This window comes from Branchiostoma floridae, chromosome 11 (genome assembly GCF_000003815.2).
Source record: "Branchiostoma floridae strain S238N-H82 chromosome 11, Bfl_VNyyK, whole genome shotgun sequence".
Lineage (NCBI taxonomy): Eukaryota > Metazoa > Chordata > Leptocardii > Amphioxiformes > Branchiostomatidae > Branchiostoma > Branchiostoma floridae.
In genome coordinates, this window is record NC_049989.1 from 220,071 (window position 1) to 246,361 (window position 26,291).

General features: G+C 41.1%; 1 protein-coding gene across 1 annotated transcript; it reads right to left on the reverse strand.

Annotated features, from left to right (window-relative positions):
• Window positions 1-6: 6 nt before the first annotated feature.
• On the reverse strand, window positions 7-26,286 carry LOC118426682. Its single transcript, XM_035836203.1, has 28 exons — window positions 26,277-26,286; window positions 25,669-25,722; window positions 25,273-25,413; window positions 24,831-24,917; window positions 24,053-24,139; window positions 23,708-23,791; window positions 23,413-23,499; window positions 22,351-22,428; window positions 21,473-21,753; window positions 21,136-21,236; window positions 20,487-20,637; window positions 16,307-16,419; window positions 15,657-16,004; window positions 14,736-14,848; window positions 13,461-13,752; window positions 12,042-12,284; window positions 11,525-11,738; window positions 11,049-11,348; window positions 10,743-10,918; window positions 10,028-10,223; window positions 8,904-9,050; window positions 7,607-7,808; window positions 7,230-7,388; window positions 6,970-7,065; window positions 6,248-6,391; window positions 2,902-3,123; window positions 2,057-2,494; window positions 7-402 (listed from the first exon to the last, which is right to left on the reverse strand). Exons 1-28 carry the CDS (start codon window positions 26,284-26,286, stop codon window positions 398-400), a joined length of 4,569 nt encoding a protein of 1,522 aa, XP_035692096.1. The 3' UTR covers window positions 7-397.
• Between the last annotated feature and the right edge of the window lie 5 nt (window positions 26,287-26,291).

Here is a 26,291-nt window from a genome sequence, read left to right on the forward strand (position 1 = left end):
AGTCAGACTTTACACGGAAATATTTGAAAAGACAGTTTGTAAATCCGGAAACAATAACTATGCGAACTAGAAATAAGTTGTTTTTAAGTAGTGCTTTCTTTTCATGCTTAGTGGTTGTCGTCAAAAAGAATATGCGGCATAAAAAGCAAACTATCGTATTACGTAAATCGGGATCAAAAACGAAATAATATTAGTCTCTAACAGACTCCGGATCGCTGGAAAATCGTAGAAATGGAACAAATAGAGGAGTAAGCCGGGCAGAGAAGTATAGCCGACTAGGGAACAGCACGCGTGCTACCGGAGTCTGGTAGAGACTAAAATAATCTATGTAATGTACCTTGTAGGAAAGGTAACCTTGCTGGCCTCGTCAACCTCTGAGAGCATCAAAACACTTGGTTTAACCTGAAAATGATAAAAGTTGCATCCTTTAGTTAAAATATATTTATATAATGATAACATAGGGGGTTGACATCATCTTCATTGACATGTTAACGCAACACATTTAAAAATCAACATCAGGATGAGTTTAATTAAAAGACGAAGAAACCTAGGCCGACCTCTTTATCAGAATAGTAAAAATTCTGGAGGGCGCAAGGTGCATTTGACAAGTGGTACAGCGTGTACTTCTAACAAAACATTTACTCTTACACATATAAAAGTATCCTTACATGCTTATTACTATCAAGACATCACTTTGCACAATTAATAAATGGGTTGTGTGCAATAAAAAGTAAAACAATTCAGAAATTACACATTTCTGTAGAAATTGTAGGTAATTAGTATTTGTGTAAGTCGGCATCAAAAAGCATTCCTTACGAACTGTAAATTGACGTGTGCAATGAGACTAGCTGAAGGTTCCAGTGATGTTTTCTTTTCTCGCCCAACCCTGCATACTGTACCTGTCTTTCTTAAATGTGAAAGTTGGGTAATCAGACTAAAATGGGTAAAAATGACTCAATGTACTGTAACAATATTGAAAGTTGGAAATTTTCAGACAAAGGTACTAGACATAGGAGGTCAGATCTTTTGTCAGTTCTTTGTCAGTCCAACAGATTTTTAACTTCAATTTGATGACATTGTCTTCTTTAAACCCAAAGATACAAAACAGAAACTTTCCTACATCTTTCTTATTTATGACATAAATCTTATTTTTCTAAGAACGAGTGTTCTTAAAACCCCCATAGTTCTTGTGTGGTGGGAATACCAAAATTTTATCAAGAAAAAAACTCGTTCAGTTAAAAATCTGGCTTGGGTCGCTCAGGGAATACAATAGAAGTATTTCACACTCATTTGCATCTTGTTTATCTTGTCTGCTTTGATGGAGGACGACACAACTCATTATAAGTCCCAAACAAACTCGTTCAGCCATGTGCACTGTCCGAATAGAGCACAAGCTTCATATTTTGGCCTATATCTTTTGATCTTCATGGAATATTTTGACGAAAACAACATGGGCCTGGAGAGCGAAACTTTGCCGCCATTTTGATGACGTCGTCTGTTCGCTCCATTCAGGCTCACGGGAAATACGGAAGGAAAATGTGAGGAAGTGTGACCCAAAATTTGGAGAATAATCTTAAATTTCACATCGACGAAAGAGGAATGTAACTAAAAATTATCGCTATGAACATTACCTACAGCTTCAATAACTGTTTAGTACGTAAATTAGAAAAGTTCAAAGTTCACCGATAGTAACCTTTCTTACGTTCGTCTGATTTAATAGGGTATTTTGAAAGCAGTGTATAAGTGTAACTTTTATACTTGTATGAATTTGAAAAGTCAACGTATCCTCCCTGTAAGTGATTTTTGCTGTTTCTTGACATGAGTTATTTTGAGAAATATTTAGCAATGTTTATCAGTGTGTAGACATGAATACAGGGCCGCGACCGGCACCCCGCGGTGCCTTGGGCGGGGCAAATTCCCCTGACAACGCGGACAAAAACATAGCAATCGTACCACCGTGCCTTGATTTGACATAGCCCTTATGCTAGTACCTTTCTTGTATCGATATTAGTATACTTTTTATTAGGTCAAAAATAAGACTGATATTTTCACCTACCTGATTTAAATCCGGAGAGGTTGAGTTCTCTGAGCCTTGGCCTCCAGTCCGTCTGGGTCCGAGTGATCACAAATTTCCAATAGCGCGCTGTTTCCTGGAACCCACCGAACTCCTGACGCCGCTCCGTCCCTCCCTGCACGTTGGTAACGGACAAGACGTCCTCCCAGTTGTACGAACTTCCAACCCTTTGTAAAGTGAATGCTGCAATGTCGTGGTAGTTGTCGCCGTAGTTGTTGACTGCGATGTGGTTCAAAGTAATGGGCTCTTTGAGGTCCAGTGAGATGTACCAGGTTTTGACATTCTTGTCGGTCAGTGGTTCCCAGTAGGTTTCAGTATCCCCGTCCAATGCTTTTGCAGCATCATTTGTCACTCCATTGTTGACCGAGGGTGGACCGGTGGAGTCCGCAACCCAAGAAGGATCCTGTATCAGCCATGCACCTGGGTATATGATACGGGATCTATGAAAACGCGGTTTTATTACACACATAGACAAATGTGATCATGTGCCATGACACACTAATGTCTGTGAAATTTCGTAGGCCACGTACTTTATATAACAACAAATATGAATTAAACGTTAAATAGAGCGTGTTGCTTTCATATTTTCTTCATGGAGCTGTCACTGTACACGCAAATGACTATTTCTCTGTCTTAAACTTTCGCCCAAAAAGTGATGAATGTATACCGCTGCGAGTAGACATACAGAGGAGGGATTACGTATGTTCAAATGCTTTACCTGTCATTTCTTACAGGCGAGATGGATGGGGCTGACTGAGCTAGCCCAGAATGGATTGAACTAGCGTTACCTTCAATCAAGTGTCGAGTCACATCCAATGGAAACTTACGTTTGCAGTCAGAAGATCCTGGTGTACTGGTTTGTCCAGCTGGACACTTCTGACAGGACGTCGCCCCCGGAGAGCTGCTGAACTCTCCTGCTGCACACAGCTCGCACGCTGTCCTGGCATCGTTACTGTACTTTCCCGCTGGACAGATGTCTTCTTGCTCGTCCCCCAGCTTACACTCGTGGCCAGGTTGACATTGCTGACAGGTAAAAGACCCGTCTTCTCCTGTGAAAAAGAGAAAAGAAGAAACGTATGTTTATATAATAAAGAATTAAAAACACCAAACACTCGCCGGATTTTATGAAGTTACAGTCAAACCTGCCCGAGCGACCACCTCTTCTCAGCGACCACCTGGCCATTTCGACCGCTTTTTCTCGATCCCGATTTTTTTCCCATTGACGTAAGCATTAAGCGACCTTTTCTCAACGACCACCTGGCCAACGCGACTGCGACCGGCCAAAATTGCGACCCATAACGACCGCGTCATTGAGGTTTTCATCGATTTTTGATGATAACTAGCGGGATTTTGTGCCGAAATCGGCCAGTTTGCGTCGGATTTTGACTGCCATTACGATGTTATGTTTTGAATAAAGATGGCGGCGGTCAGTGGGTGGGTCAATGGGGCTATCTACTGTAATATGGGAGGAATTTCGTCGTAAGAAAATCCAAATTTAGTTCTTACAGAATTCGAAGCTTTTTTAAAATCTTTATCGTTATAAAGTGAACGAATGCTGAAACGTACAGCCTCATACCTTTTTTTAAGAAAGATCTGTGTAGCTCATACCTTTTCAAGAAAGATCTGTGTGAGTGCTTTTGTCCAACAAATGTTCCAACTGTACTGTACATTCACCTGTGGGTAAGTACGCTATCGGGACGTACCGCGCGTACCGGGCATCTCCGCAGGCATCGAATTCGAAAGGTACACCAAAGTTATTTCAGATACGGCGATCAAGAACACAGCGACGCATAAAGGCTTGTATGGTAACTGACAGCATCAAAGTTCCGTTACTGTCTAAAACGTTAGTGTACACATATTGAGCAGTTCTCTTCTTGTTATGAATAACGTTGCCGACTTGCTGTCCTCCAGAGAGAAATTGTATAGCCAACTAAATACGTATAACACTGGTCCATCTAACGATCGTAGACGCAGAAATGCAACATGTACAGTAGAAATCCAATTAGTAGAAAGTAACGTTTTTTAGACTAGAGTAGATCGAGTAGACTGTCTTTTTAACCTCCTTGAGTAGAGTTTCTCTGGCGCAGGTAGGAACGTCCTGATCCAATTTGTTCCAATTTCTGTTCATTTACTATATGAAAATTCACCAGGCTTACTGATTATTATTAGTATTACTTACGTTTTTACGTGCGTGTGCGTGCTGTATTTGACATTAAAGACCTCGGTTACTTACTTCTTTGTGTGCGTGTGCTTGCTATTTGCCATTAAACACAACGGAAACCATTTAAACATCGGGCATGTTTTGAGTCGATACTCTTCTCAGCGACCACTTGTCCAAATCGACCACTTTTTTCCGGTCCCCCGGGTGGTCGTCTTGGGCAGGTTTGACTGTAATGATGAATTGAATTGAAGGGTCTACTTTTACCAAGTACTGACCCGACTGCACGTTGCTTAACAGCCGATATCAAGGCTTTGGGTGTATCAACGCACCAAGGCCGTAGCCTTACATGTACGTGAACATTAAAAATGAGGGCCTCTTTAGCATAATATTTCAGAAAGTGCCCTATGATCGTCCTTAGATAGTAGATAGATAGCGTACGTCTGTTATTTGGGTGGGGTATGGGGTCGTGGAACTCGAGTTAACTATATGATTTATTTTACTACACTTTGTTATTCTTGTGCCTTGTTCGTCTGTATTTGCTTCAATGCACTACCCTTTTTTTGCTGGCAAGCAGACATAAGCTATGAACTAGCTTGAGTGTGTTCAGATGTATTGTAAATGTAATAATAAAATGGGAGAACACTGTGTGATAATATAATGTAAAACAATTGAATGAACAGGCATTTTACGGGGAATGAAATATTAAATCATCGCATGGAGAAACAAAATACGCTTTATGTATGGTTAGGCTATTTGGGACAATATTGTAACTATTAAACTAAGTGACAGTTAAATAATCATAAACTGATTAGTTTATGTGGAAAATAAATGGGACTTAAAGGTTATAACAGACGTAATGCAATGGCTACATCATTTTTAGACAAAAAGCATACGAAACATTTAAATATATGTAACAGACTTCGTGCTAACATACAGTGGCTAAATATCTTCGTTCATCAATATAATGTATTAGCTGATTAACTACAAAAACAGAATGTGATCCTTTTTTGTCTGAATACAATGTGCACAACTTCATATGCATTTGTACTAATAATGTCATTGTTGTGCAGCCATGATATCCAATTTGATTTTTTTTAAATACACTTCGCTAAAACGGCTAATAAGCATATCTTGATAGAGAGTTAAAAGTGTAGTGAAGTTTGTTTGGAGAAATCTGCTCATTCTCACATGGGATTTATTTTTTCAAATTCAATTTTGGAACAGTCCATGTTTGCATAAAGGGGGAGAGCGGAGTGAAAATAGCTGAATTTGTTCCTAAGCAAATACCGGCCTTTCTAGTTTTTCTTCAAAATATGAAAATATTATCTTAGGAAAGAAGGCTGTTGTAAATTGTAGAATTATGTACATATAATGCTGATTTGCATCCAAGGAGTGTAGCATACGGATACAGGAGTTTGAGTGAGCGAAACAGTGTATTCGATGATCGGTATTTCACAGCTTAATCTGTTTGGCCTGCCACGCGCCAGAGTTACATGGCGTGAAAACGTCTGTCAACGCTTAGTAGATATTAATGCTTATTATTTGTTCATGCGAAGTGATACCATAGCAATCCCGGGTCTGACGTACCAACCATTGGCCCAAGACCCCGCTGGTTTGAACGGGGAGTCAGTGAGGAAATATACGAGGGAATGTACAACCCCACCCCCGACAGAAAATGAGGCTTACGCGTCAAACTATCAGGTACTTGTGTGGTATCCTGTCCTTTCTCCCTGACGACACAACATAAGCTTCTAGATTCAAACAGCAGGATCAAAATTTGACTTATTATCTTGTACACTTATATTCAACTGAACCATCCCTGAATTGTCTTGAATTTAGCTCCTGCTTTTTATTATGCGAATGACGAAAGGGATCTGATGCTGTTCGGAACGCCAGACCATTTACAATCTACCCATTTGCTTGAGTTAACCTGCGTTTTTACCACCTGTATATCTAATAACTTTCATTACCTAAATGAAATTCCGTGTTCCGTGTGCATAGACATAACATACCTCTGACAGCCTTCTGTCCAGGACTGCAACCTTCCACACAACGTCCGTCTCTTTTATATTTGCACGTGTCACAGTCTGCTGAAGTGGGTCCTGAGCAAACCCTCTTTCCATTCTTACTGACGTCTGTACAAAAGCTGCTGCATTCTGTTAAGACAGAAATTTCGTGGTCAGGGAAAGAATGCAGTTTAATGACTACCACCTTTGAATTTATAAATTTTGTTTATGACACCTTTTGGTTTATTGGTAAAGAAATACTAGTAGTTTTGGCAACCAAAACCAAGCTTAGTGACCTAAGCTAATTGCGTCAAAAAATAATGATTATGAAATAAAAAGTGCCATAATAACAGGCGCCTGACAGGTTTTACAAAGGCCAATTAATTTTTGTTTCATTAATTTACTCTAACGCTTTCTTTTAGAATACCCCAAAATGTGCGGTTGAAAATGCCAATAAATATGCCCATTCGAATAAGTTTAATATTTCTGAGGAAAATGTGTCATTTGCAACCCTCATATAGACAGGTACTTCCACATATCGCCCGCTTTTCTATTGCCATTTATTGCGCTATACACACCGCTGTGATTGATGCAATCTATAATCTTTAACGTTTAGTTAACACAATGATTATGGCATACGAGATATACAATTCAGTGAAACGTTCAGAATGAAATTCTGTATGTTAAGGTAGCTGTACCAATACAGCATGTACCGTAAATACGCTTACTTTTACAGACTTTGTTTTCATTAAAGTGAGTCAGGGGACACTCTGTCACACAGTCCACGACACCATCAGAGCGTGTCTCCTCCATCCTTTTGATGCCTGCGAAAAAACAGAACCTTTTTTCTGATTGTTTTACATATTTGACAGTAATCATGACACTTTCCACATTGTCAAAACGTTCAAAACGTTGACTGCAAAAACAGCCATCAGTTTGCCTACAAGTTTGAAAATCCAAATTATAATGATATAGCATTGTCACTCACATGTACAGGTTTTTTTAACATTAACGGGTTCCATATGCTGAGGACACTGCGCGACACACTTAAAGGCGTCGATAGGGCCCTCCTTGTAGGGGTAAGGCACCTTCAGATGTTTACAGGCGATGCAGTCCATTGGAGAGTTCGATCCACTTGTACGGCAACCTGTGTACAAGATTTAAAGACATCTATGTGGCAATATGAACATATACTACGATGTCTAAAGACTGATGTTTAACTCATTAATTACTTGTGGGTTATTTTGTTATGATATCCAAGATTAGCTTAAGAATCTTTAAGAAATCATTCATATTATTTTCAGTAAGACAACAGAATTCGTTTAGTATGAAATTAGACTGTATAGTTGAACTAACAAAGTTCACCTTCACACTCTGGGTGACATTTCTGTTGACACACCCCATTGATCATCTCCGTCCCTTGTCGGCAGATGATGAAGTCTTTTGCCGGGCTGTCCAACAGTGACAGTCCCATCACCTTGACAGGAGACTCCCCACTGCCGAAGGAATAGTATCGAAGGGACGCCAGCTCGGGAAATGTGAAACTCAGCCACACATGTGGTCGCTCCTATCATAACAAGTAAAAAGAATTATCATATTACACAATATGTCTAATCATCGAATTGTTATAAAAACATACGGGCTTGTTAAAAAAGCATAAGAAAACATATTAACCCTCTAGACCGGGAGTAAAAAGTGCCCGCGCCGACATTGATGTCGTATAACTGCGGAACGACGTGTGGTAGGACTACGAAACTTGGTGACTTTTCCTAAAATACTGTTGGGAACAATCTTGCGAAAAATAATTAATTTGTAAGTTTTTGTGTTGCCATGGCCATTTTACCAAATTTACTCATTTCAGTTTAAATTATGAGATTATATGGTCAAAATAGGCGCCCCCCTCCCTCAGTCCATAGAAATCCCAAAAAAACGGTCTAGATAGGTTTAAGGAACGCCGAAAGGACACATTTCTTTCGAACTGGGGAAAAATAAGAAACTATAGTCAAGTGGGAACATATTCGAAAATTAAGACAACCTTTGCTCTGGAAAACTATATAGCAATTCAAAACAATTCTATTTACTAATAGCATAACAAGACTAAGGAATCGGAGACAATTGTTTGGAAACTAAAAGGGTTTGTCACAAAAATGTATCATATGAAAATAGAATGTGTCCCATCTGCAAAGAAAGTATGGAAGATAAATATCATTTCCTGATGATATGTCCTTATTATAATGAAGAAAGGAAAAGGATATTCGGACCATATGTAACAACAAAACAACATTACCAAAAACAAGTATAGAAATACTAAAAGTACATTTGTCATGTCCCGAGGCCAATATATATGTATGTATATATATATATATATATATATATATATATATATATATATATATATATTGAGAGAGAGAGATTGCTATGCAAAAGAGAAGTCGTGCCATAACAATGTGAAATACACTTTGCCACCATATTTTGTATGAGTAATTAATGTAGATTAGTAAACTTATGTACAAAGTTTGCAGTTGTTAGTAATACATATCAGTCGCCATACATTGTACCTGCTGCAGTATATATGTGCAATAAACTAGATCTTAATCTGGACAACCGACCATCTTTCTCGAAACATTGACTGACACCCTAAATTATTCATATATGATCATACCTCATTGTCAGGTGTCTTCCCGTATTGAATGACTGTGTTAGTCTCCTCCACATCTTCAGTCACACAGACAAAGTAATTTTGGTACAGTGTTGCCGAACCCAGACCACCGGCGTTGTCATTCAGCTGAGTGGTTTGCAGCCGCATTGCCTAAACAGGTGTACATAAAACGTACAATCAGCGATATTACACCTTTCACACCAGCAAGTCAAGAAAGCACAAACTACAAGAGTTCGGCGATACCATGTCTCCATAAAAGATATAGATTTTCCATCACGAATGCATGAGTATAAAATTCCTGACTTGCAACACAAAAGAAACATAACATTCTTGGCAAAGGTAATTAGAAAGTATGATGAAAACCTCTAACCACATGTAGTATATGTAAATATAAGTTTATATCCCCTAACATGAACAAGCCATGGTGAGATATCATAGGGGTGCTATGGTTATCTATCCAAATAAAGTGCATACCATACATACATGGTCTACCCGTGTGTACTCAAATAATCAATAAAAAAAGACAAATACGACTGGAAGAGGAAGTTATGCATCCGACACCCGCCCAAGGGGCAAACATTTTTGTACCTTTCACTTTTTCGTAAAGAAAACTTACCACCAACTAGTTATGTTATATCCATGGCAGTTATACAAATTAGGTCCTTATTTGCATAGTCGGTATATTTCAATTGCCACAAATTAAACTAATTACACGTTACAAAGATTTGATATGGAAAACGCGGCTATTGTATAAGTCTATTGTGCATATTATACTAATAAAGTTCTAATGTACATAATTTGTATCTCACTGTGTACCTGTCAGCTTATTAAGTTACCCGAAATCCGAGAATACTGAACATCCGTCGGTCTTTTTGAAAGAAAGAACATCTTAGTAAAGGTAGCTTAGGCCTTGTTGATTTGAAAATATGGATGACATCTACGCGGGCACCAGTTTTGTAGTTTTATTTCATTTATTTTTAACATGCCAGAGGATGTTATCCATACATGTAGCATCAAGTCAACATGGCCTTCGAAAGAACAGAAAAACTTATGAAGTTGCTATATTGTGTATTTGAGGAAGTCTTGCCGACTTTATGAACACAATGTTGCCGGGTGAGTGTGCTAACCTTATATAATGCCACTCCTCCTGGTGAGATCTGTATGTACACCCAGGTCTCATGGTTCTGCGGGATGCTGGCGAACACAACAAAGATGTCTCCTTCTGATGCTGCAGTGAAGTGGATGCACTTTCCTCCGTTGGTCGGATCAAAGCGATGTGCGTTGGACCAATGGATGCTACACGGAACGTCTCCTACTGTATCACTGCAGAAACACCACGGGTTCGAATACAATATAAATACGTAATGAGCTATTCACATTTCTCGAATCCAGTACAACAGATTTCAAGAGACTCGATGCTACAGACAGATTTTGTACATATCTTGAGATGTCAGAACTCCCATACTGCAAAGATAGGCAAATATATCAAAGACTGCTTTGCTATATAGAAAGAATACTGAAACTCATGATTAGCCCAACTCGAATGTAACACTATATCAAAGACTTGTGTTAGCCCTTATTGTTATGTTCATTACGATGTTAGTCTTATTCTATACACCTATTTTGTACTTTGTGTAATAGTCGTAGCCATACAGTGTACCATGTACAATTGTGCAATAAAGTTCTTCATATATATATATATCTATTCCCTCAATTCTATGACGATTGTGTGCAAATCATAAAATGATTTCTTAAATGTTTAAGTTTTAACATTTTTATTACTGAATGACTACATCCCATGATATTATACCATACATCCAATGATGATTGGCGTTTACTCACGATTTCTTGCTGAGGTGGCTGAGTAGTTTTTTATACTCAGCTCTGGCTACGTCACGACTTTTTATCCAGTCTGGTAGGTCTTGTACAAGGGGAGCTGACGCCTCAAAGTCGTCATCCGTAACAGTAAAGACACCGGTTTCCTCGTTGTACGTCATGACAAGGCCCTGGACACTGACCTGGTGAAGCGTAATATGGAAAAAATAATCTTTTTTTGTATTACTAAAACATGAAGAAGGTGCAGGTGGTGAATCAGAACAGTCAAATACGAGAAAAACCTACAATGACTCAATATTCATATCTGGTTACCTTTTTTCCCTGGAGATCGTTGCTTCCACCGTTCTTGTAGCCGTCATACAAATGCGGCACAAATCCTCTCCTGTAGGAAAACCACTTGTGACGAAAGAACTTCAGTTCCAGCACGTCCTGAGCCTGAAGGATCCCCGGGATGTCGTACGGCATGTCGAAAACGACCGTGAACTCCTTCCCTCCGGTCATGTCTGCCCATGTAGGCACGCCGGTGTTGTCCCCCTGAAGGAAGGCCAACATGGCGGTTTCACAACCTGCCTCTCCAGCGGGCAGGAGGAAGTCTGAGCTCAGGAGACGACCCTACAGGGGAAAAATACTTGATTAATAGTTTTGTATATTGACTAACTATTGGCCGAATCCCAAGAAAAGAAAATGCGTAAAGAGTATACTGCTACTACGTATACTAGCCTTAAATACTTATAGTATATTAGCGAAAAGCGGTGTTCAGGCTATCTATTGCATGGTCTTTTATTTACCTCTTCCAGGTACACCGTCACAGCACGTCCAAGGGACAGTCTCTTCTTAGTCATGCTGTCCTCAAGGGCTTTACGGTTAGCGAAGTTACAATAACGGATCTCAGAGACCGTTACCGTTTCGCTACTATTCTTAGCTCCCTTGTCATCACCAACTTGTTTGGTTGTCGTTTGTGTGTAATATTTTCGACCCGTTCCCTCTTCTGTTTTTAGATCCCTGAGAAAATGTAACCAACATCAAACAATGTTTTATCCAAATTAAGTACAATAAGGCAAACGCAAGTATATCGTGGTGATGGCCACAAGAATATAATTTACATCTAATTTTCACAAAAACGTACATATATATTTATATATATATATATCTATGTGTGTGTGGGTGGGTGTGAGCGTACGTGTGGGTGGGTGTCCGTTGTGACATTGTTTCCAAATATCTCTTTTGAGAGTTTACTGTAGCCACTTTTAAATGTACAATAAAGTTTTGCTGCAACTAAAGTGTCATACGCTTCTAACAACTAACCTTTTACCAAAACAACCATAATCCAGCACCCCTGTAGGAAAGAGCGAGACGAGAGGGATGTTTAGTAGATCTGGAACTGGTCTCAACACAAAGGAGAAGGGTTTGGGGTAGTCGTTAATGGACTCCAACCAGTCCTTCAGCTCAGTTGTAAGGCTTGTCTTGTACATCTCCGTGATGGCTGCGGCAATCTTCTGGTCTCCACCTTGAACCTCCAGCATCTCGTTGCTGTAGTCTTGCGATGACCTGGACGGTACAGATGTAACGATGAGCTGTTTTTGTAATTTGTTTAATAATACTTAATTCATAGTATGATCACATGCCAAAGATAACATAAGTATTGTCCTTCTATACATTCATTTACCAGCAACTAATTAGCATAAGGGAGTGGAGGAGGCTGATACTGGATGCTACCATAGTCCCCGGCCCTCAGACATGAGGATGGGACTAGGTAGGTAGGTAATTAGCATGACAATGACCTGCTTTATGTTATTAGACTTAAGATTCAGATGATTAATGTGGGTAAAACATTAGGCAAGAACAAACAAGTCATAACAGTGAACAGAAAAAAAACCACTTATGTACTGTTGAATTATAGAATTACACATCATGAACATGATTTAGTTGCAACTAAAAAAGCATAGGTTAGCCTGACTGAATCACCCTTCTAACTTCTCTTCCACTGGTAGGGTCAAGTCCCTTAAAGTGTGATGACCAACATGGCTTTAATTATCCAGGAGAAGTGCCAGCATTCTAATACTGGCCATTGATATGTGATAACATGGAGCAGGCTCTTACCATGATGTACGAGATGTGATGAATGGTTACAAAAGTGACAAAAGTGGGAATCCTGGACTCCCATTGGATTGACGTTCATAGTTCTAAAGAATCTACAGCTCCTCCATGGACCCTAGGAAAGGGAACTAATGATCTCCTGGTGTTAGAGGGCAGCCACCACAGTATTTCGGGGAGGACGCAAAATCAGGCCTAGCAGCCAGAGATCGTTGCATACCCGGTAGACCGCACCATGGCACAACACACCAGGTTTGTACTAAAGAGTACAAGTTACATATACAGAAGGATTTAACTGTTCCACTCACACCGTAAAGGGCCTTTACTATTTCGGTAAGTGTGGTGGGTTTTTAACGTGCTAGCGGTATAGTTCTCCTAAAACACGGGGCCTCAATTTAACAGCCGAGGGACGTCCGTAACTGAAGCTAGGTACCCATTCACACCTGATTGAAGTAAGGGAACTTTTGTTAAATGTATATCCGAAGGGCAGAATGTATATTGCATGTCAAGTACTTTGGGGTTATAGGCCAAACACACTGCTGTAACGCCACAATATCTCATCAGTGTGTAGCGCAAGCTAGAAACATGTGAATTCCTGACCATATTGGGATCTTAAATAAATAAACTTACGCTTGCTTCTGTTGTTCTCTGTTCGCCTGAGACTCTGAACCGGAAGCCGCCTGTCCTGTTGATTGTTGTGACTCAGTCTTCGTCTCGTGCTCATGCCACCAGCTGCTGGACTTGGTTTGTGACGCCTGAGCCGAGAAGGTGCTGAGAGTCATCTTCCAGTCGGACTCGGCTTTTGAGGCAAATTCAGACATCGACAGGTCCTTTGTAGCTTGTTTCGTTTTGATGATTTTCAGCTGGCCTCCGAATTTGGCTGACTTGATGTAATGTGTTCCCCAGCGGAGGTAGAAATTTTCTGCATTTTCGAAATGATACCACATCTTATGTTATAGACAACATCCAACAGACAATAGCTTGCAAATGTAATATAACATGATGTTTATGTCTTTTTTAAGTAGTTACATTATAAGCCTTATATTTACCTTTATGAACAGTAAAGGAAAGTGTTATTTTGATGAAAGGTGTATAAATTTATGAGATCATTGTAAACTTTATTTCAGAGGGGAAGGGTGACACCTTGCATCCAGTTAAAGGGATGTTCTTATTGCTCCAGATGGCAATGAATACTTGTTGGAGGTTACCCCTTCGTGCGTAAGCTTCTCTGGGGTGATTTTGATAGCCCCTGCATTAACGTTACCACCAGGCTTTAGGTTCTGTTGGTCTTCACTACTTCTTCTAGCGTGGGGGTCGGTAGTAGGGACAGAGCCATCCTGGCGGACTGAGTCAGCTAATCTAACCAGCAGAGGGGAGTTTGAATGGTTTGGTGCTTGGCGGTTGAGCATCCTTGAAGTGCTTCCACAGTTGCGCTATCTGTTTATCTTGGATCTAGAGTGTCTGGGACTGTTCCATTCTGGGCTTTCACACAGGTGTATCATTATGGGCTTTCACACAGGTAGTAGGTGTTGTTGCCCTCCCTTAGAGGTCCATTGTTCAGCTCTGCAGGCAGCCACCTCCGCTCCTTCTGCAAGTCCTCGAGACACCCCTGCCTGTCCTAGCGGAGGAACTTGATGCGATTCGCATTGAGACGCCTACAGTTGTTGCGTTTTTCCTGCCAGTCTGGCTGTTAGTTTTGCCTCCACAACGCCGAGGCTTTCTTCGGAGAGAAAATCCCTCTTTCTCTCTTTCTCTTATGTCCAAGCACATTGGCTGCAGTAATGACTCTTTGCTTGAATGAACTGCAGATTTGTCTATCTGTAGACAGGGCATTGTGTTTGATACCAAAATATGCCCTTTGTATTAGGACATTCTTGGATTCAAAAGGAATAAAGGTCTACTTACGGAAGATGATTTCTGCTCCAGGAGAGAAGTAGGATTCCGGTAGTGAGATGAAATCTCGCAGGAAACCCACATTCAGCCGGTCTGGCGTCACGTCGTCCATGAAGATCTCATACCTAGGGATCATGAAACACAAGATCAGTTGTCCATTCGATGTATCAAGCCTTTCGCTTTTCTCACTACAGTACATTGCAGATATTAGCTTCGAAAACCAATGGGCTGGTGTTTTCCTCTTTCTTTCTTTCTTTCTTCTTTCTTTCTCTGGTCCTTTTAAAGACCACAACATGTATTTCATATTGAATACACCAAGCAAGTGCCTTGATATTATTCATTTCAACTGTAAACATAGCTTCATGTTGGTAGAATATAGGATATAGGAGAATTCTATTACACAACCAGGATGTACTTTAAGGAGCAAGCCAAAACTGACTGTGAATCTCATGTAAGAGCTATGATCAAGTGTACATAGGCGAAACAGGAAGAACATTTGAGACAAGACTTGAGAGTACAAGAACAAAAAGAGAAAGCTGACAAAATAGACACCATGAGACACACAAGATTCCAGAAAAGAAAAGCACAAAAAGAAGACAATGGATCTGCAGTAACGGACCACATTGCAGGGAATAGTGAAGAGGTCGGTGTCATAGACAGGTGGATCCGGTGGATCAATGAGGCGGTCTGGATAAGAAAGTCAAACCCAGTGACAAACCGGGACGAGGGGGGGTGTATAAAGTTGGCCACGTTTGGGATTGTGTTCTCGCCGCAAAATCGCCACCTACATCGGCAACATACGGCGGCGAGAAGCAGAAAACCAGTCAGAAGCTTTGAGGAAGGTGTATGAGAGACACCGAAACGTACGTAAGTACAATCTGGTTGTATAAAAGAATTCTCCTATATCCTCTTAACATAGCTGCTTCTTGTTACCTGAATATGTTTATTTCCAACATAGCCATGAATGTTTGTGTGTGCTGCTCACTCAGCTGGGCGCTGGCAGAAGAGCTGGCACTGGAGCCTGATGATTGGCTGGATGTGCCACTCTGGCTGGATGTACCGCCTCCTACGGAGAACAGTAATCCAAAAGCCCCGCCCCCTGCTCCGTGTCCAGACGCCTTGTTGATTTCCTCCTGGAACATCGCCTTGGCAGACGTAACGGCCGATTTTTCCGCCAGGTACTGCCGGTATTCTTCTGTTGAGCTGAAGGTGTAGGACTCCACGTTGGTGTCGTAGATGCCTTGCAAAGTCATGGAGTCGGGAACTTCATTTTCACCATAACTGATCGAAGAAAAAAACATCACATGGTTTGGTGTATGGACGAAGAATTAACAATTTCCTAAAAGTTGAATTGGGTTGATCTGATTTTAGATCGTATTTTTAAGTTGAGATGAATCGATCTTATTTTAGCTCGTATTGTTGTACTAATTTGTCAAATAACGGCGATTGATTTTTATCCATGTATGTTTTAGATCCCTGATGCTAAAACAAACAATCTACATTTATTTTATTGAACCATGGTAATTCTGGAAGTGTAAGAAGAGAGTATTATTTCACACAAAAAAATATTATTTAAGTCTTACGTTTGCAGGTTTTCGCATGATCTCTGTATGACGCTTTTCTTCCTGGACTCTGCCGAGTACACACCTCTTCCGTCGAAGCCGACACCGAGGTAGGTCGCACCATCTATCATGTTCTGTAAATTGCATAGAACAAAGAACGTTACGTATTACGAGGGGCGTGCAATTAGTAATGGTCCTGACCCATTTCCCATAGCAGGAGATTAATGAAACTTGGAAACTTTGAAACTTTGAAACTTTATTAGAATAACCATTAGCGGTGGACCCTAGGGTCCACCGCTAGTCTTCCTGGTATTCATTCACAGAGACAATACATTATACAAACATGGTTGGCAACTAGACAAGTCACAAACACATCTAAATCAATAACATATTTACAATATACATAATTTAAAAATTGACAATCCTGTCGAACAGTGCTTGTAACTACTGGTGGAAGTATTTGTGCAAACCATCCTTAAACACTCTCAGGGATTGTGTGGATTGCATGACAATTGGAAGGTTATTCCACACACTGACAGGCACAGTTATTAGTCTTTCTCTTCATAGGAATCACCCAGAGTTATGCATTTCTCCCATCGTTTGATGCAGCTCTGGACACCGATTTTGTAGGACACCCCAGGTTGGTCCTCCAACTGATGCCTCATCAATGGCACAAGAGGGACGACCAGGTCTGGGAGCTGTTTCCACAGACTTCCAGCCACGTTTGAATTCAGGATGCCAGCGTTTTACAAGGTCATATGATGGGGCATCATCACCATAAGTTTCATTTATTTCATCAAAAGTCTTCTTTGGTGTGCGTCCTTTCAAATACAAAAACCGGATCACTGCGCGACACTCAACTGGTTCCATTTCACACCTGGTCCATTTCGCACCTGACTAAGTTCAAACACCAGTAAATCAGAAACCACAATTAGTTCAGAGCTGTCTTTTGCAACATAACCCATAGAGATATGAATTATTACACATACAAAATTTCATTTAGATCAGACAACTGGAAGTGGGTCAGGACCATTACTTATTGCACGCCCCTCGTAGAAAAGAAAGTAGTCACGCAAAGCCAGATTTGTTTTGTACGTTACCAGACCGCTGTCTTTGACGGTTCTCTACATTTAAACGTGATAATTGGTTCAGAAGACTTTTATCAACTTGAAGACATCACTGTGACTTGTCTGAATGCCTCAATACCTGACAAAGCTTTCACTAGAATCACGATTATCATATCATATCGTATGCATTGATATCACTGATTGATATCACTTGGACGCTTCCGGCTCCTAAGGCATGTAAGTTGTTTAGACATTTTCAATGCCACAGCTTTGTAGGTTATACCATCTACCAAGCTGATGTGCATCAGTATGACACATAGCTTTGTTTTTAAAGTTAGATTGTTTGAGTTAAAGAGATTGATTAATTGATTAATAGTGGCAGCTCCGTCCACACTGTCCAACCGTCTCTCAAGCATTCGCATCAGACTGGCTGAGAAACGTTTCCTGACTTTGGTGGCAGTATATGCCCCAACAATGACTTATGACGACGCCACAAGGGCAAACTTCTACGCGGACCTTGGACGTGCCGTGCCAAAAGCAGACAAGCTTATTGTCCTTGGGGACTTTAATGCGCGCGTGGGGAGCGACCGTACAGGTTGGAAGCGCGTGCGGGGATCACACGCCGGGGGACGGACAGATGGCTATAGCAGTCTGCTGTTGGAATTTTGTACTGAATTAGACTTGGCGATTACTAAAACTATTTTCACCATTCCCAATAAATGGTATTTCTCCTGGATGCACCCACGTGAAATCTACAAGGGTGATGCGAGGTGCGACCTGTGGAACAGACCACGTGATCGTGAGGTGAGAGCAGCGTGTAATATGCGTATTACACCGACCCGCCGAAAACGTGCAGGACAACCTTTTCGCAAACTTTTTTTCGTAAGTTTGCTACCACAAAAGGCCAAGGAACTGGAAAACACTGTGTCTGGTAGTATCAACCAGATCCAGGACCCCGACACTGAAGAAATGTGCTTGAACGAATGCTGGAGTCAAATCAGCAGTGTAGTGTACGATGCCGCAAAAGAAGTCCTTGGACACCAAGACGGCGACATGCTGACTGGTTTGATCAGAACGACATGAATGTAGCGAAGTTGGTTGACGAAGTGAGGGTTTGCCGCCAGCAGGTTCTGTCTGGAGTGCGCAAAAGGCGGACAACAGAGTGACTGAGAGATGCTCGTTCGAAGCTCCAACGTGGCTACCCGCCGAATGAAGAACGACTGGTGGGATCACAAGGCAGGAGAACTGCAGGGGTATGCAATTGTCCGCCTGATTCGAGCCTTCTACGACGGGTTGAAGACCGTCCACGGGCCTCGATCTTCAGGCTCTAACCCAATACTGAGCGCTGATGGCGCAACTCTCCACACGACGTCGGACGAAATCATGAGGAGATGGAATGAGCACTTCCAGCAGCTCTTGAACAGACCTTCTACGGTTGACAGTGCAGCCATCGAGAGGCTGGAACAGCGCCCCACGCGTCATGACCTGGACGGGCCACCCACACCCGATGAGCTGCAGCAAGCGCTGAAGTCCCTGAAAAAAGGAAAGGCGCCAGGCGTTGAAGGGGTTCCGGCAGAGGTACTTAAACACGGTGGCACTGCGCTGCACAACGAACTCCTGTGGCTGTACCGACGCTGCTGGAAAGATGGCGCTGTCCCCCAGGATTTCAAGGATGCTATGATAGTCACTATCTACAAACGCAAGTGTGACCGGCGCTACTGTGCTAACTCCCGGGGTATCTCGCTCCTCAGTATTACTGGCAAAATACTGGCAAAGGTTGCCTTATCAAGACTGCAAGTTATATCGGAGGGAATACTGTCGGAGAGTCAGTGCGGGTTCAGACCCGGCCGTGGTACCACGGATATGATCTTTGCGTTAAGACAACTTCAAGAAAAATCCGTTGAACAAAAGATGCTGCTGTACATAGTCTTTATAGACTTTTCAAAGGCTTTCGACTCTGTGGGTAGGGCCTTGTGGCACATTCTGGAGAGGTATGGATGCCCACCAAAGCTACTGGCTGTCATCAAGGCCTTCCACACGGATATGCGAGCCATGGTGACTGTAGACGGTGAGGCCTCTGACTTCTTCCAGGTCCTTCATGGGGTCAGACAGGGATGCGTACTGGCTCCAACCCTGTTCGCACTGTTTTTGGCGGCTGTGATTGAAGAAATGTCGGAAGATACACTGGACGGGATTCACATCCTAACACGCTCGGATGGTGGACTATTTAATCTTGCACGGCTAAAATCCCAGCGGCATGTACTGGTGAAGTGCATCCGAGAGCTCCTCTATGCCGACGACTCTGCACTGGTGTCACAAAAGCTGGATGGTATCCAGCGACTTTTACAGAAGTTTGCCGAAGCAGCCAGAGCTTAGGGTATGACTATCAACGTCAAGAAAACGGAGGTTCTCTAGCAGCCAGCGCCTGGGAAGCCACACATTCCTCCACGTGTCCTGTTGGACGGAACACCACTTGCTGAAGCAGCTACTTTTACGTATCTTGGGTTTACCGTTGCAAACAACAACTCCATGGACAGTGAGATTGACGCACGGGTGCGGGCTGCCTTAACAGCATTCGGACGCCTATAAGAACAGCTGTGGAATGTGAAAACTATCAGACTGAAAACTAAAATAAACGTATACAGAGCTGTAGTTCTGAGTGCGCTTCTGTGTGGACTAGAAGTGTCAACCCTGTATACCCGCCATATTCGACGACTGTCTGTCGTGGTCCAACGCCACCTTCGCGGACTGATGGGTATCACCTGGAGAGAACACATCTCCAACGCTGAGGTCCTGAGGCGAGCGGGTATGCATTCCGTGGAAGCCATGATTACCCGTTCACAACTCAAATGGACTGGCCACGCCATCAGGATGTCAGAAAACCGACAGCCGCGACACCTGCTGTACTCTGCTCTGAGATAGGTCGAGACCACGTGCTCGCCCGCGTCTTCAAGCCCCTTGAATTGAACTCTGGACTTTACCTTAATTATTTCTAAGTTGCATCATTAAGTTTATGTGTTTGTATTGAATTGCACACCTTTTGTATTATAGTCTACATTGTCATTGTCCTTGCGTAGTTTCATAGTCTGTATAGACTGACTGACAGTAGATTAATAGACAGACAGTGTCCTTACCGGACAGCCTTCCAGTGGTATCTTGGCCTCCCAACAGGGGTCCCCATTCTTATAGCCGGTCCCGAAGCAGCCGTTCATCAGAACTGGTCCTAGTCCGGCTGGGTAGGTGTAGGCTGCTGTCTGTCCACTGGAGCTGCCCATGTTTTCATCTCTTCAAATGGTCAGTCAAGTAAGTCAAATGGTCAGAATAAATCAAACTAATTGTCAATGAAGGTGAACGTACTGAAATAAGTCCGACTTTAGTAGCAATTGCAATACCACTAAATTTTAATTGTTCATTTGTTCTGGTTATACCACTAAATTTTAATTGTTTTTTTCCTGATATCCAAAATATATGTATGAAAAGTAGAGCCTCAAATAGGTTTAGTATACCTAACTGAGTTGAAAGTCGTTAACCAACCTGTCATCCTTGTACTTATGGCGGATCTCCCAGCCTGGTGGTGCATACATGTTACCCATCGTGTAGTGAATACACCAACCTGTCATCCTTGTACTTGTACTTATGGCGGATCTCCCAGCCTGGTGGTGCATACATGTTACCCACCGTGTAGTGAATACACTAACCTGTCATCCTTGTACTTGTACTTATGGCGGATCTCCCAGCCTGGTGGTGCATACATGTTACCCATGGTGTAGTGAATACACCAACCTGTCATCCTTGTACTTGTACTTATGGCGGATCTCCCAGCCTGGTGGTGCATACATGTTACCCATCGTGGCTCCTGCCTTAGGAAGAAGCTGAATGTCCGCCTGACAAATACAAATGATCAACAGACAGCTGTTGATAAGGCACATTCGACAAGTTGTTCTCTGTATTACGGTCTACTCATATCATCCATTCTAGAAGCACTGACCCCAGGGCAAGGGCGTGCGCGGAGGTCTGGGGAGGAAGAGTGACGCGAGAAGAAGAAGAATCATCCATCATAACATTTGTGATGCTCAACGGTAAAACAAGTTCATCACCCCCTGTCTCTAAATTCACTCACCTCCTCGACCGGTCGGTTCAAACCCGCCGCAAGTCCACTGGTGTCTTTCAACAGATCTTTGTACTCGTCGTCAAACTTGTCCATCTGTTTCCCCAGGTAGTCCTGCAGACCGTTCACCACCTTATCCTGGTGGTTTTCCACTACACCTTCCGCGATCCTGTCGCCAAGCTTGCTGACGACTTTTCCTCCTATTTCTTTTGCTGCCGCAGCCAGGAACGCAGGGACGGCCTTTTTTGTCTGTTTGGAGCCGTCAGTAGAACTTCCTGTCTCATTTTGGGGTCCTATATTACGATAAATGCCACATTGTGATTACATTGCTGACGACGCTGTGGTTCCTAAAATGAAATCCAGGCACTCTATTTGTCTCAATACAAACCAATTAACCAGTTTCTTACGCTCAATATCCACAAACTAACTTACCTATTATATATATGTGCTAAAACGTCAGTTATGTTTAATGTTTTCTGACGTGCAGTTATAAGAAACATATGAATCAGGCAGTAGTTTGTGCATTGGTTTGGAAAACACATAGGTTTTATACATAACTTGGAGATTACATTACATTTGTTCTGACGCCTTTGGTAAGATATTCAACATTCCAAATATCTCGGAGCTTGGAAGATCTTGTGGGCCAAGATCCCTGCAAAATTATCAGCTTGCCTCTTAGCTTTCCACGAGTCCAAGTGTAAGAGCAGGGGTAGTACCTCATTAAATTCCAAGGTAGATATGCTATTCTTTGACATGTGGATCATTTGGAAAAACTTGCATTCATCAGTGTTATGTGGAAGCAATGGCAGGCGTTCTTGAAAGTAGTTGCAGGTGTGAGAGAATAAACAGAATCTACTACAAATACTTTTCAGAGAAATGGTAGTAGTTACCTTCAAAAGCGGAATTGGGTTGATCGATTTCTGCCACGTTGTAATTTTTCTCCCCGTCCGTATTTTCCTCTTCCGTAGCTAGTGGAAAATACATACTATTACGTTTTCGCCGTTTATGCCACGTGATATTTGTTATGGGCAAAAAACTCCCGATCACACCATTTCATGTTTAATTCTATATAGTCAGAAACTAAAAGTAATCCATAGTTGAGGTAGAGCAATACTAATGGGTACACTGTTGGTAGACAATAGCCACTGTCCAGTCATCACATATCTTATAAAGACAAGAACAATGTAGTTGTTAAAGGCATACTGAACTCCAGGGTGTTATTTTCCAAAAGACCACGTCCTTATGAAGACAGAATCGACTAAATTTGTACAATATCAACCACAAATGAACAAATAAATGAAGCATTTATAATCCGGTATCTGGACAATGCACCTTTATACAGACCTATGGGGTGTGATGCATAATGGGAATCATGCCCTAAGTATTGGTACCTACGGGTTGATTGCTGAAGTTCCAGGTCAATTTTTGGGGTCAAATGAATAGAAGAATTAAGTTGCTAATGATGGAAATTGATGAAAAACTATTCACACACACACACACACCACAAACATTGCTTTTGAAGATCGTGTCTAGATTTTCAGAGTCCCAGATTTTTATGAAAGCATTTTTAAAGGCTAATGCATTTGAATGGAGATCAAAGCCAATCTTAGACCAAATGCAAGTGGGAACAAGTTTCTAAGTGCAATAAACATCCAGAAAACACGTTGCAAAAGTAATTTAATCTCAATCAAATATTTCTAAGAGCGCCAGTTGAAGTTTTTCCAATAGTTGTTTGCAATAAAATACGTTCCACCTTGCTGAAATTTGTCTGGAGGGTACTCAGGTGGTTGATGTTGTATAATGCAACTGCTGCCTTGACCAGGTTGAATGCCAAGAGGCCGATACAATTACGTTTTGGAATTAGGAGATTTTAGGAGAAGCAGGGCACTCTCCCCTGGAGCACACTTGAAAAGCTACTATATAACAGAGAAAATGACGGTTGTAATCGTTACCTTCAAAAGTTGAATTGTGAGTTCCGAATGCTGAGAGGTTGTTGTTCTTCTCTACATCTGCATCTTCTTCCTCGCCCTCTTCCGTAGCTGTTAGAATAAACAGTATACATATAAATATCTCTATGTGATTTTTTAAAGATCATTTCGATCTTAATATGGTGCTCTAGGTAAAGACAACACGGAAAAGTTCCATAAAATGAACACATTTGACAGTATCGTCACATTAATATCTATAGCTTTAGGCATAACCCATATAAGATGGATCCTTTGCGCCGCGGGAAATGTTAGTAGCTACCTGCAAAAGTGGCATCGTCGTCTCCCATCCCCGCCATTTTGTAGGTCTGCTCTACATTTGCATCTCCTGCACTACTGTCCGTAGCTGGTAGAACATTTGAACTTAGATGATTAACATCTCATGTTCTACAAGAATACTCATCTACGAGTACAACTTAGTGTCAAATATGATAGTATGTTCTCAGAAAATAAAAATGATACAGACTTGAAGTAGACAAATGGTAAATTGAAAATTTGTGATAGTCATTTGCTACATCAATGTAATTATATATCTTTACTTTAAAGATAAAAACAATCTCAGTTCTAATAGATATCACGTACCAAGGGAACTTAATAAAGTAATTACCTTCAAAGTCAGAACTATGATGTCCGATCTCTGCCACGTCGTGGACCTGCTCTTCATATACACCTGCTTCTTTACCTGTCCCGGTGCCTGGTAAAACATGTATGTAGGTTTAGTGCCATGCCATGTGATTTGTTTGTTTGTTGTTGTTGTTGTTTTTAGAAAACTGCAAGACACATTATTGCAAGATTCATGTCGTACCAAGGTAAAGCAGTACATAGTTTGACAAATACAAATAGAAATACTTGACAATATATAGTCACTGTCCAGTCATCACAAAACTTTACTTTAAAGATTGGAACCATTTAGGTGCTAATGGCTACTATGTAACAGAGACAATAGTAGTCATAATCGTTACCCTCAAAATTTAAACCGTGATCTTCGATTTCTGTGACGTCGTAATTTTTCTCTACATTTTTAGCTTCCTTGTCCTCTTCTGCAGCTGGTAGATTATACATACATATATAGTTTTAGCATAAAAGTTCATCTGTGTTGGTAAATGACAAAACTAGAAAAACTAAACTTTACTTAACCAACACCAAGTTTAATTGGGACTTAACCCAAATTTTCAGCCGACTCCGTCAGTTTTATTGACATGTCCTTTAATTTTCTTATAGGAAAATTGGGGGAATGAATATTTAGGGGTTTGGAACGATAATTGGAAGCACAGATAACAGTCAGTATTCACTTTCCCGTCATTATACGTCTTTAGGTGAAAGACAAATGTCACGTGCACGTAGGGGCCAATTATATCCAGGTGAAACGAGGCCGTATTCGTTACCTTCAAAAGTGGAATCTTGACTTCCAATTTCTGCCAAGTCGTAGTTCTGCTCTACGTCTGAAACCTCTTCTTCTTTTTCTGGCATTTCTATAACAAAAAAGAGTAAATGACGTTGGCATTCGTACATGACATGTGGTGCCATCAGATAATGCAAAAAACATACAGAGTCAGGAACGAGAAGCAGTAAAAGATACTTAATGCCACCTACAGTCCCCGACCCCCAGGCATAAGGACGGGACTAGCTAATGCTTAAGTCAAAGTTTCTATAACTGTAATAAAATTGATACATTTTTTAAATCAATTTCGCGAAGGAAGTCTTGATGTTCACACTCTGCATGATATTTTCTTTACAAAACTAACATTTCACACCATGATAAAAACAAGCGCTAATGAAATATGAGGTCGGCAACAAAAAGACCACATGAACCCCCCTCCCACTAACCTTTTTGTTCTGATTTTGATGTCGTCAGCTTTTTCAAGAGATCCAGAAGTTTGGTCTCCTTAGAGTTGATAGGTGATCCATCACTCTGTGTAGTTTCCTCATCGGTGTGGGTCATTGAGGCATCATCAATTGTTTCTTCGTCTATACGTTAAAGAAAGGTTTGTATATATACATATATATATATATATATATATATATATATATATATATATATATATATATATTATGTAAGTCATTGATGACATGTAACTCCGACAGGATCTAGTTGATAGGCGAACATTATCCACGCACACCATCAATGATAATTGATTACTATGCTTGCATGTAATCTGTATGTTGTCACTATGCAATACAAATAAATGTAATTAAATAACGATACATAAAACGTTACCTGACCTGCTAACAATCGAAGCTGACGCAAAATCTTCTCCATGTTGGCAGAATCCCCCACTGCAACAAGATAACAAAACAATGTTACTGTGCCATTAGTTAAAGTAATGTCTCTTCCTACTGATGCAAACTGCTTGGTCAGAAACCATAACAGACTCAACCATGACAGATGTAATCTAACAGAACCTGCTTTAACAAAAAAAAATTATTCTTTAAATTATATTTCTCTGTCAAATTGGGATAAACAATGGCACGATCTCACGTAACAGCATGTCTAACCATTTTGACAACATGCAATGCTGGTTCTTGGTAATTGATATATCATATTTGCCATGGAACCAGCATTGAAGTAACGTGTTTGCATATAATCAATGTTTTAATCTTTTGGCTAGACGCATCGCAAACGCTTAAAAGTAAGAGTTTTCTTTTTCACTATATTCCAACACCAATAAACAAGTGAAGTGCTGTATCTTCTGTATATGGCAGGTCATGCAATGATATATATACCTTGATACTTTTTAGATGTAAACGTATGTTCTTTGAAATCTAAATACATCAATCCACAAGACCATTTGTCATTGCAGTAAATTGGGAGTAGGAAGTCCAGTACATACCCACAGCCATGGCCA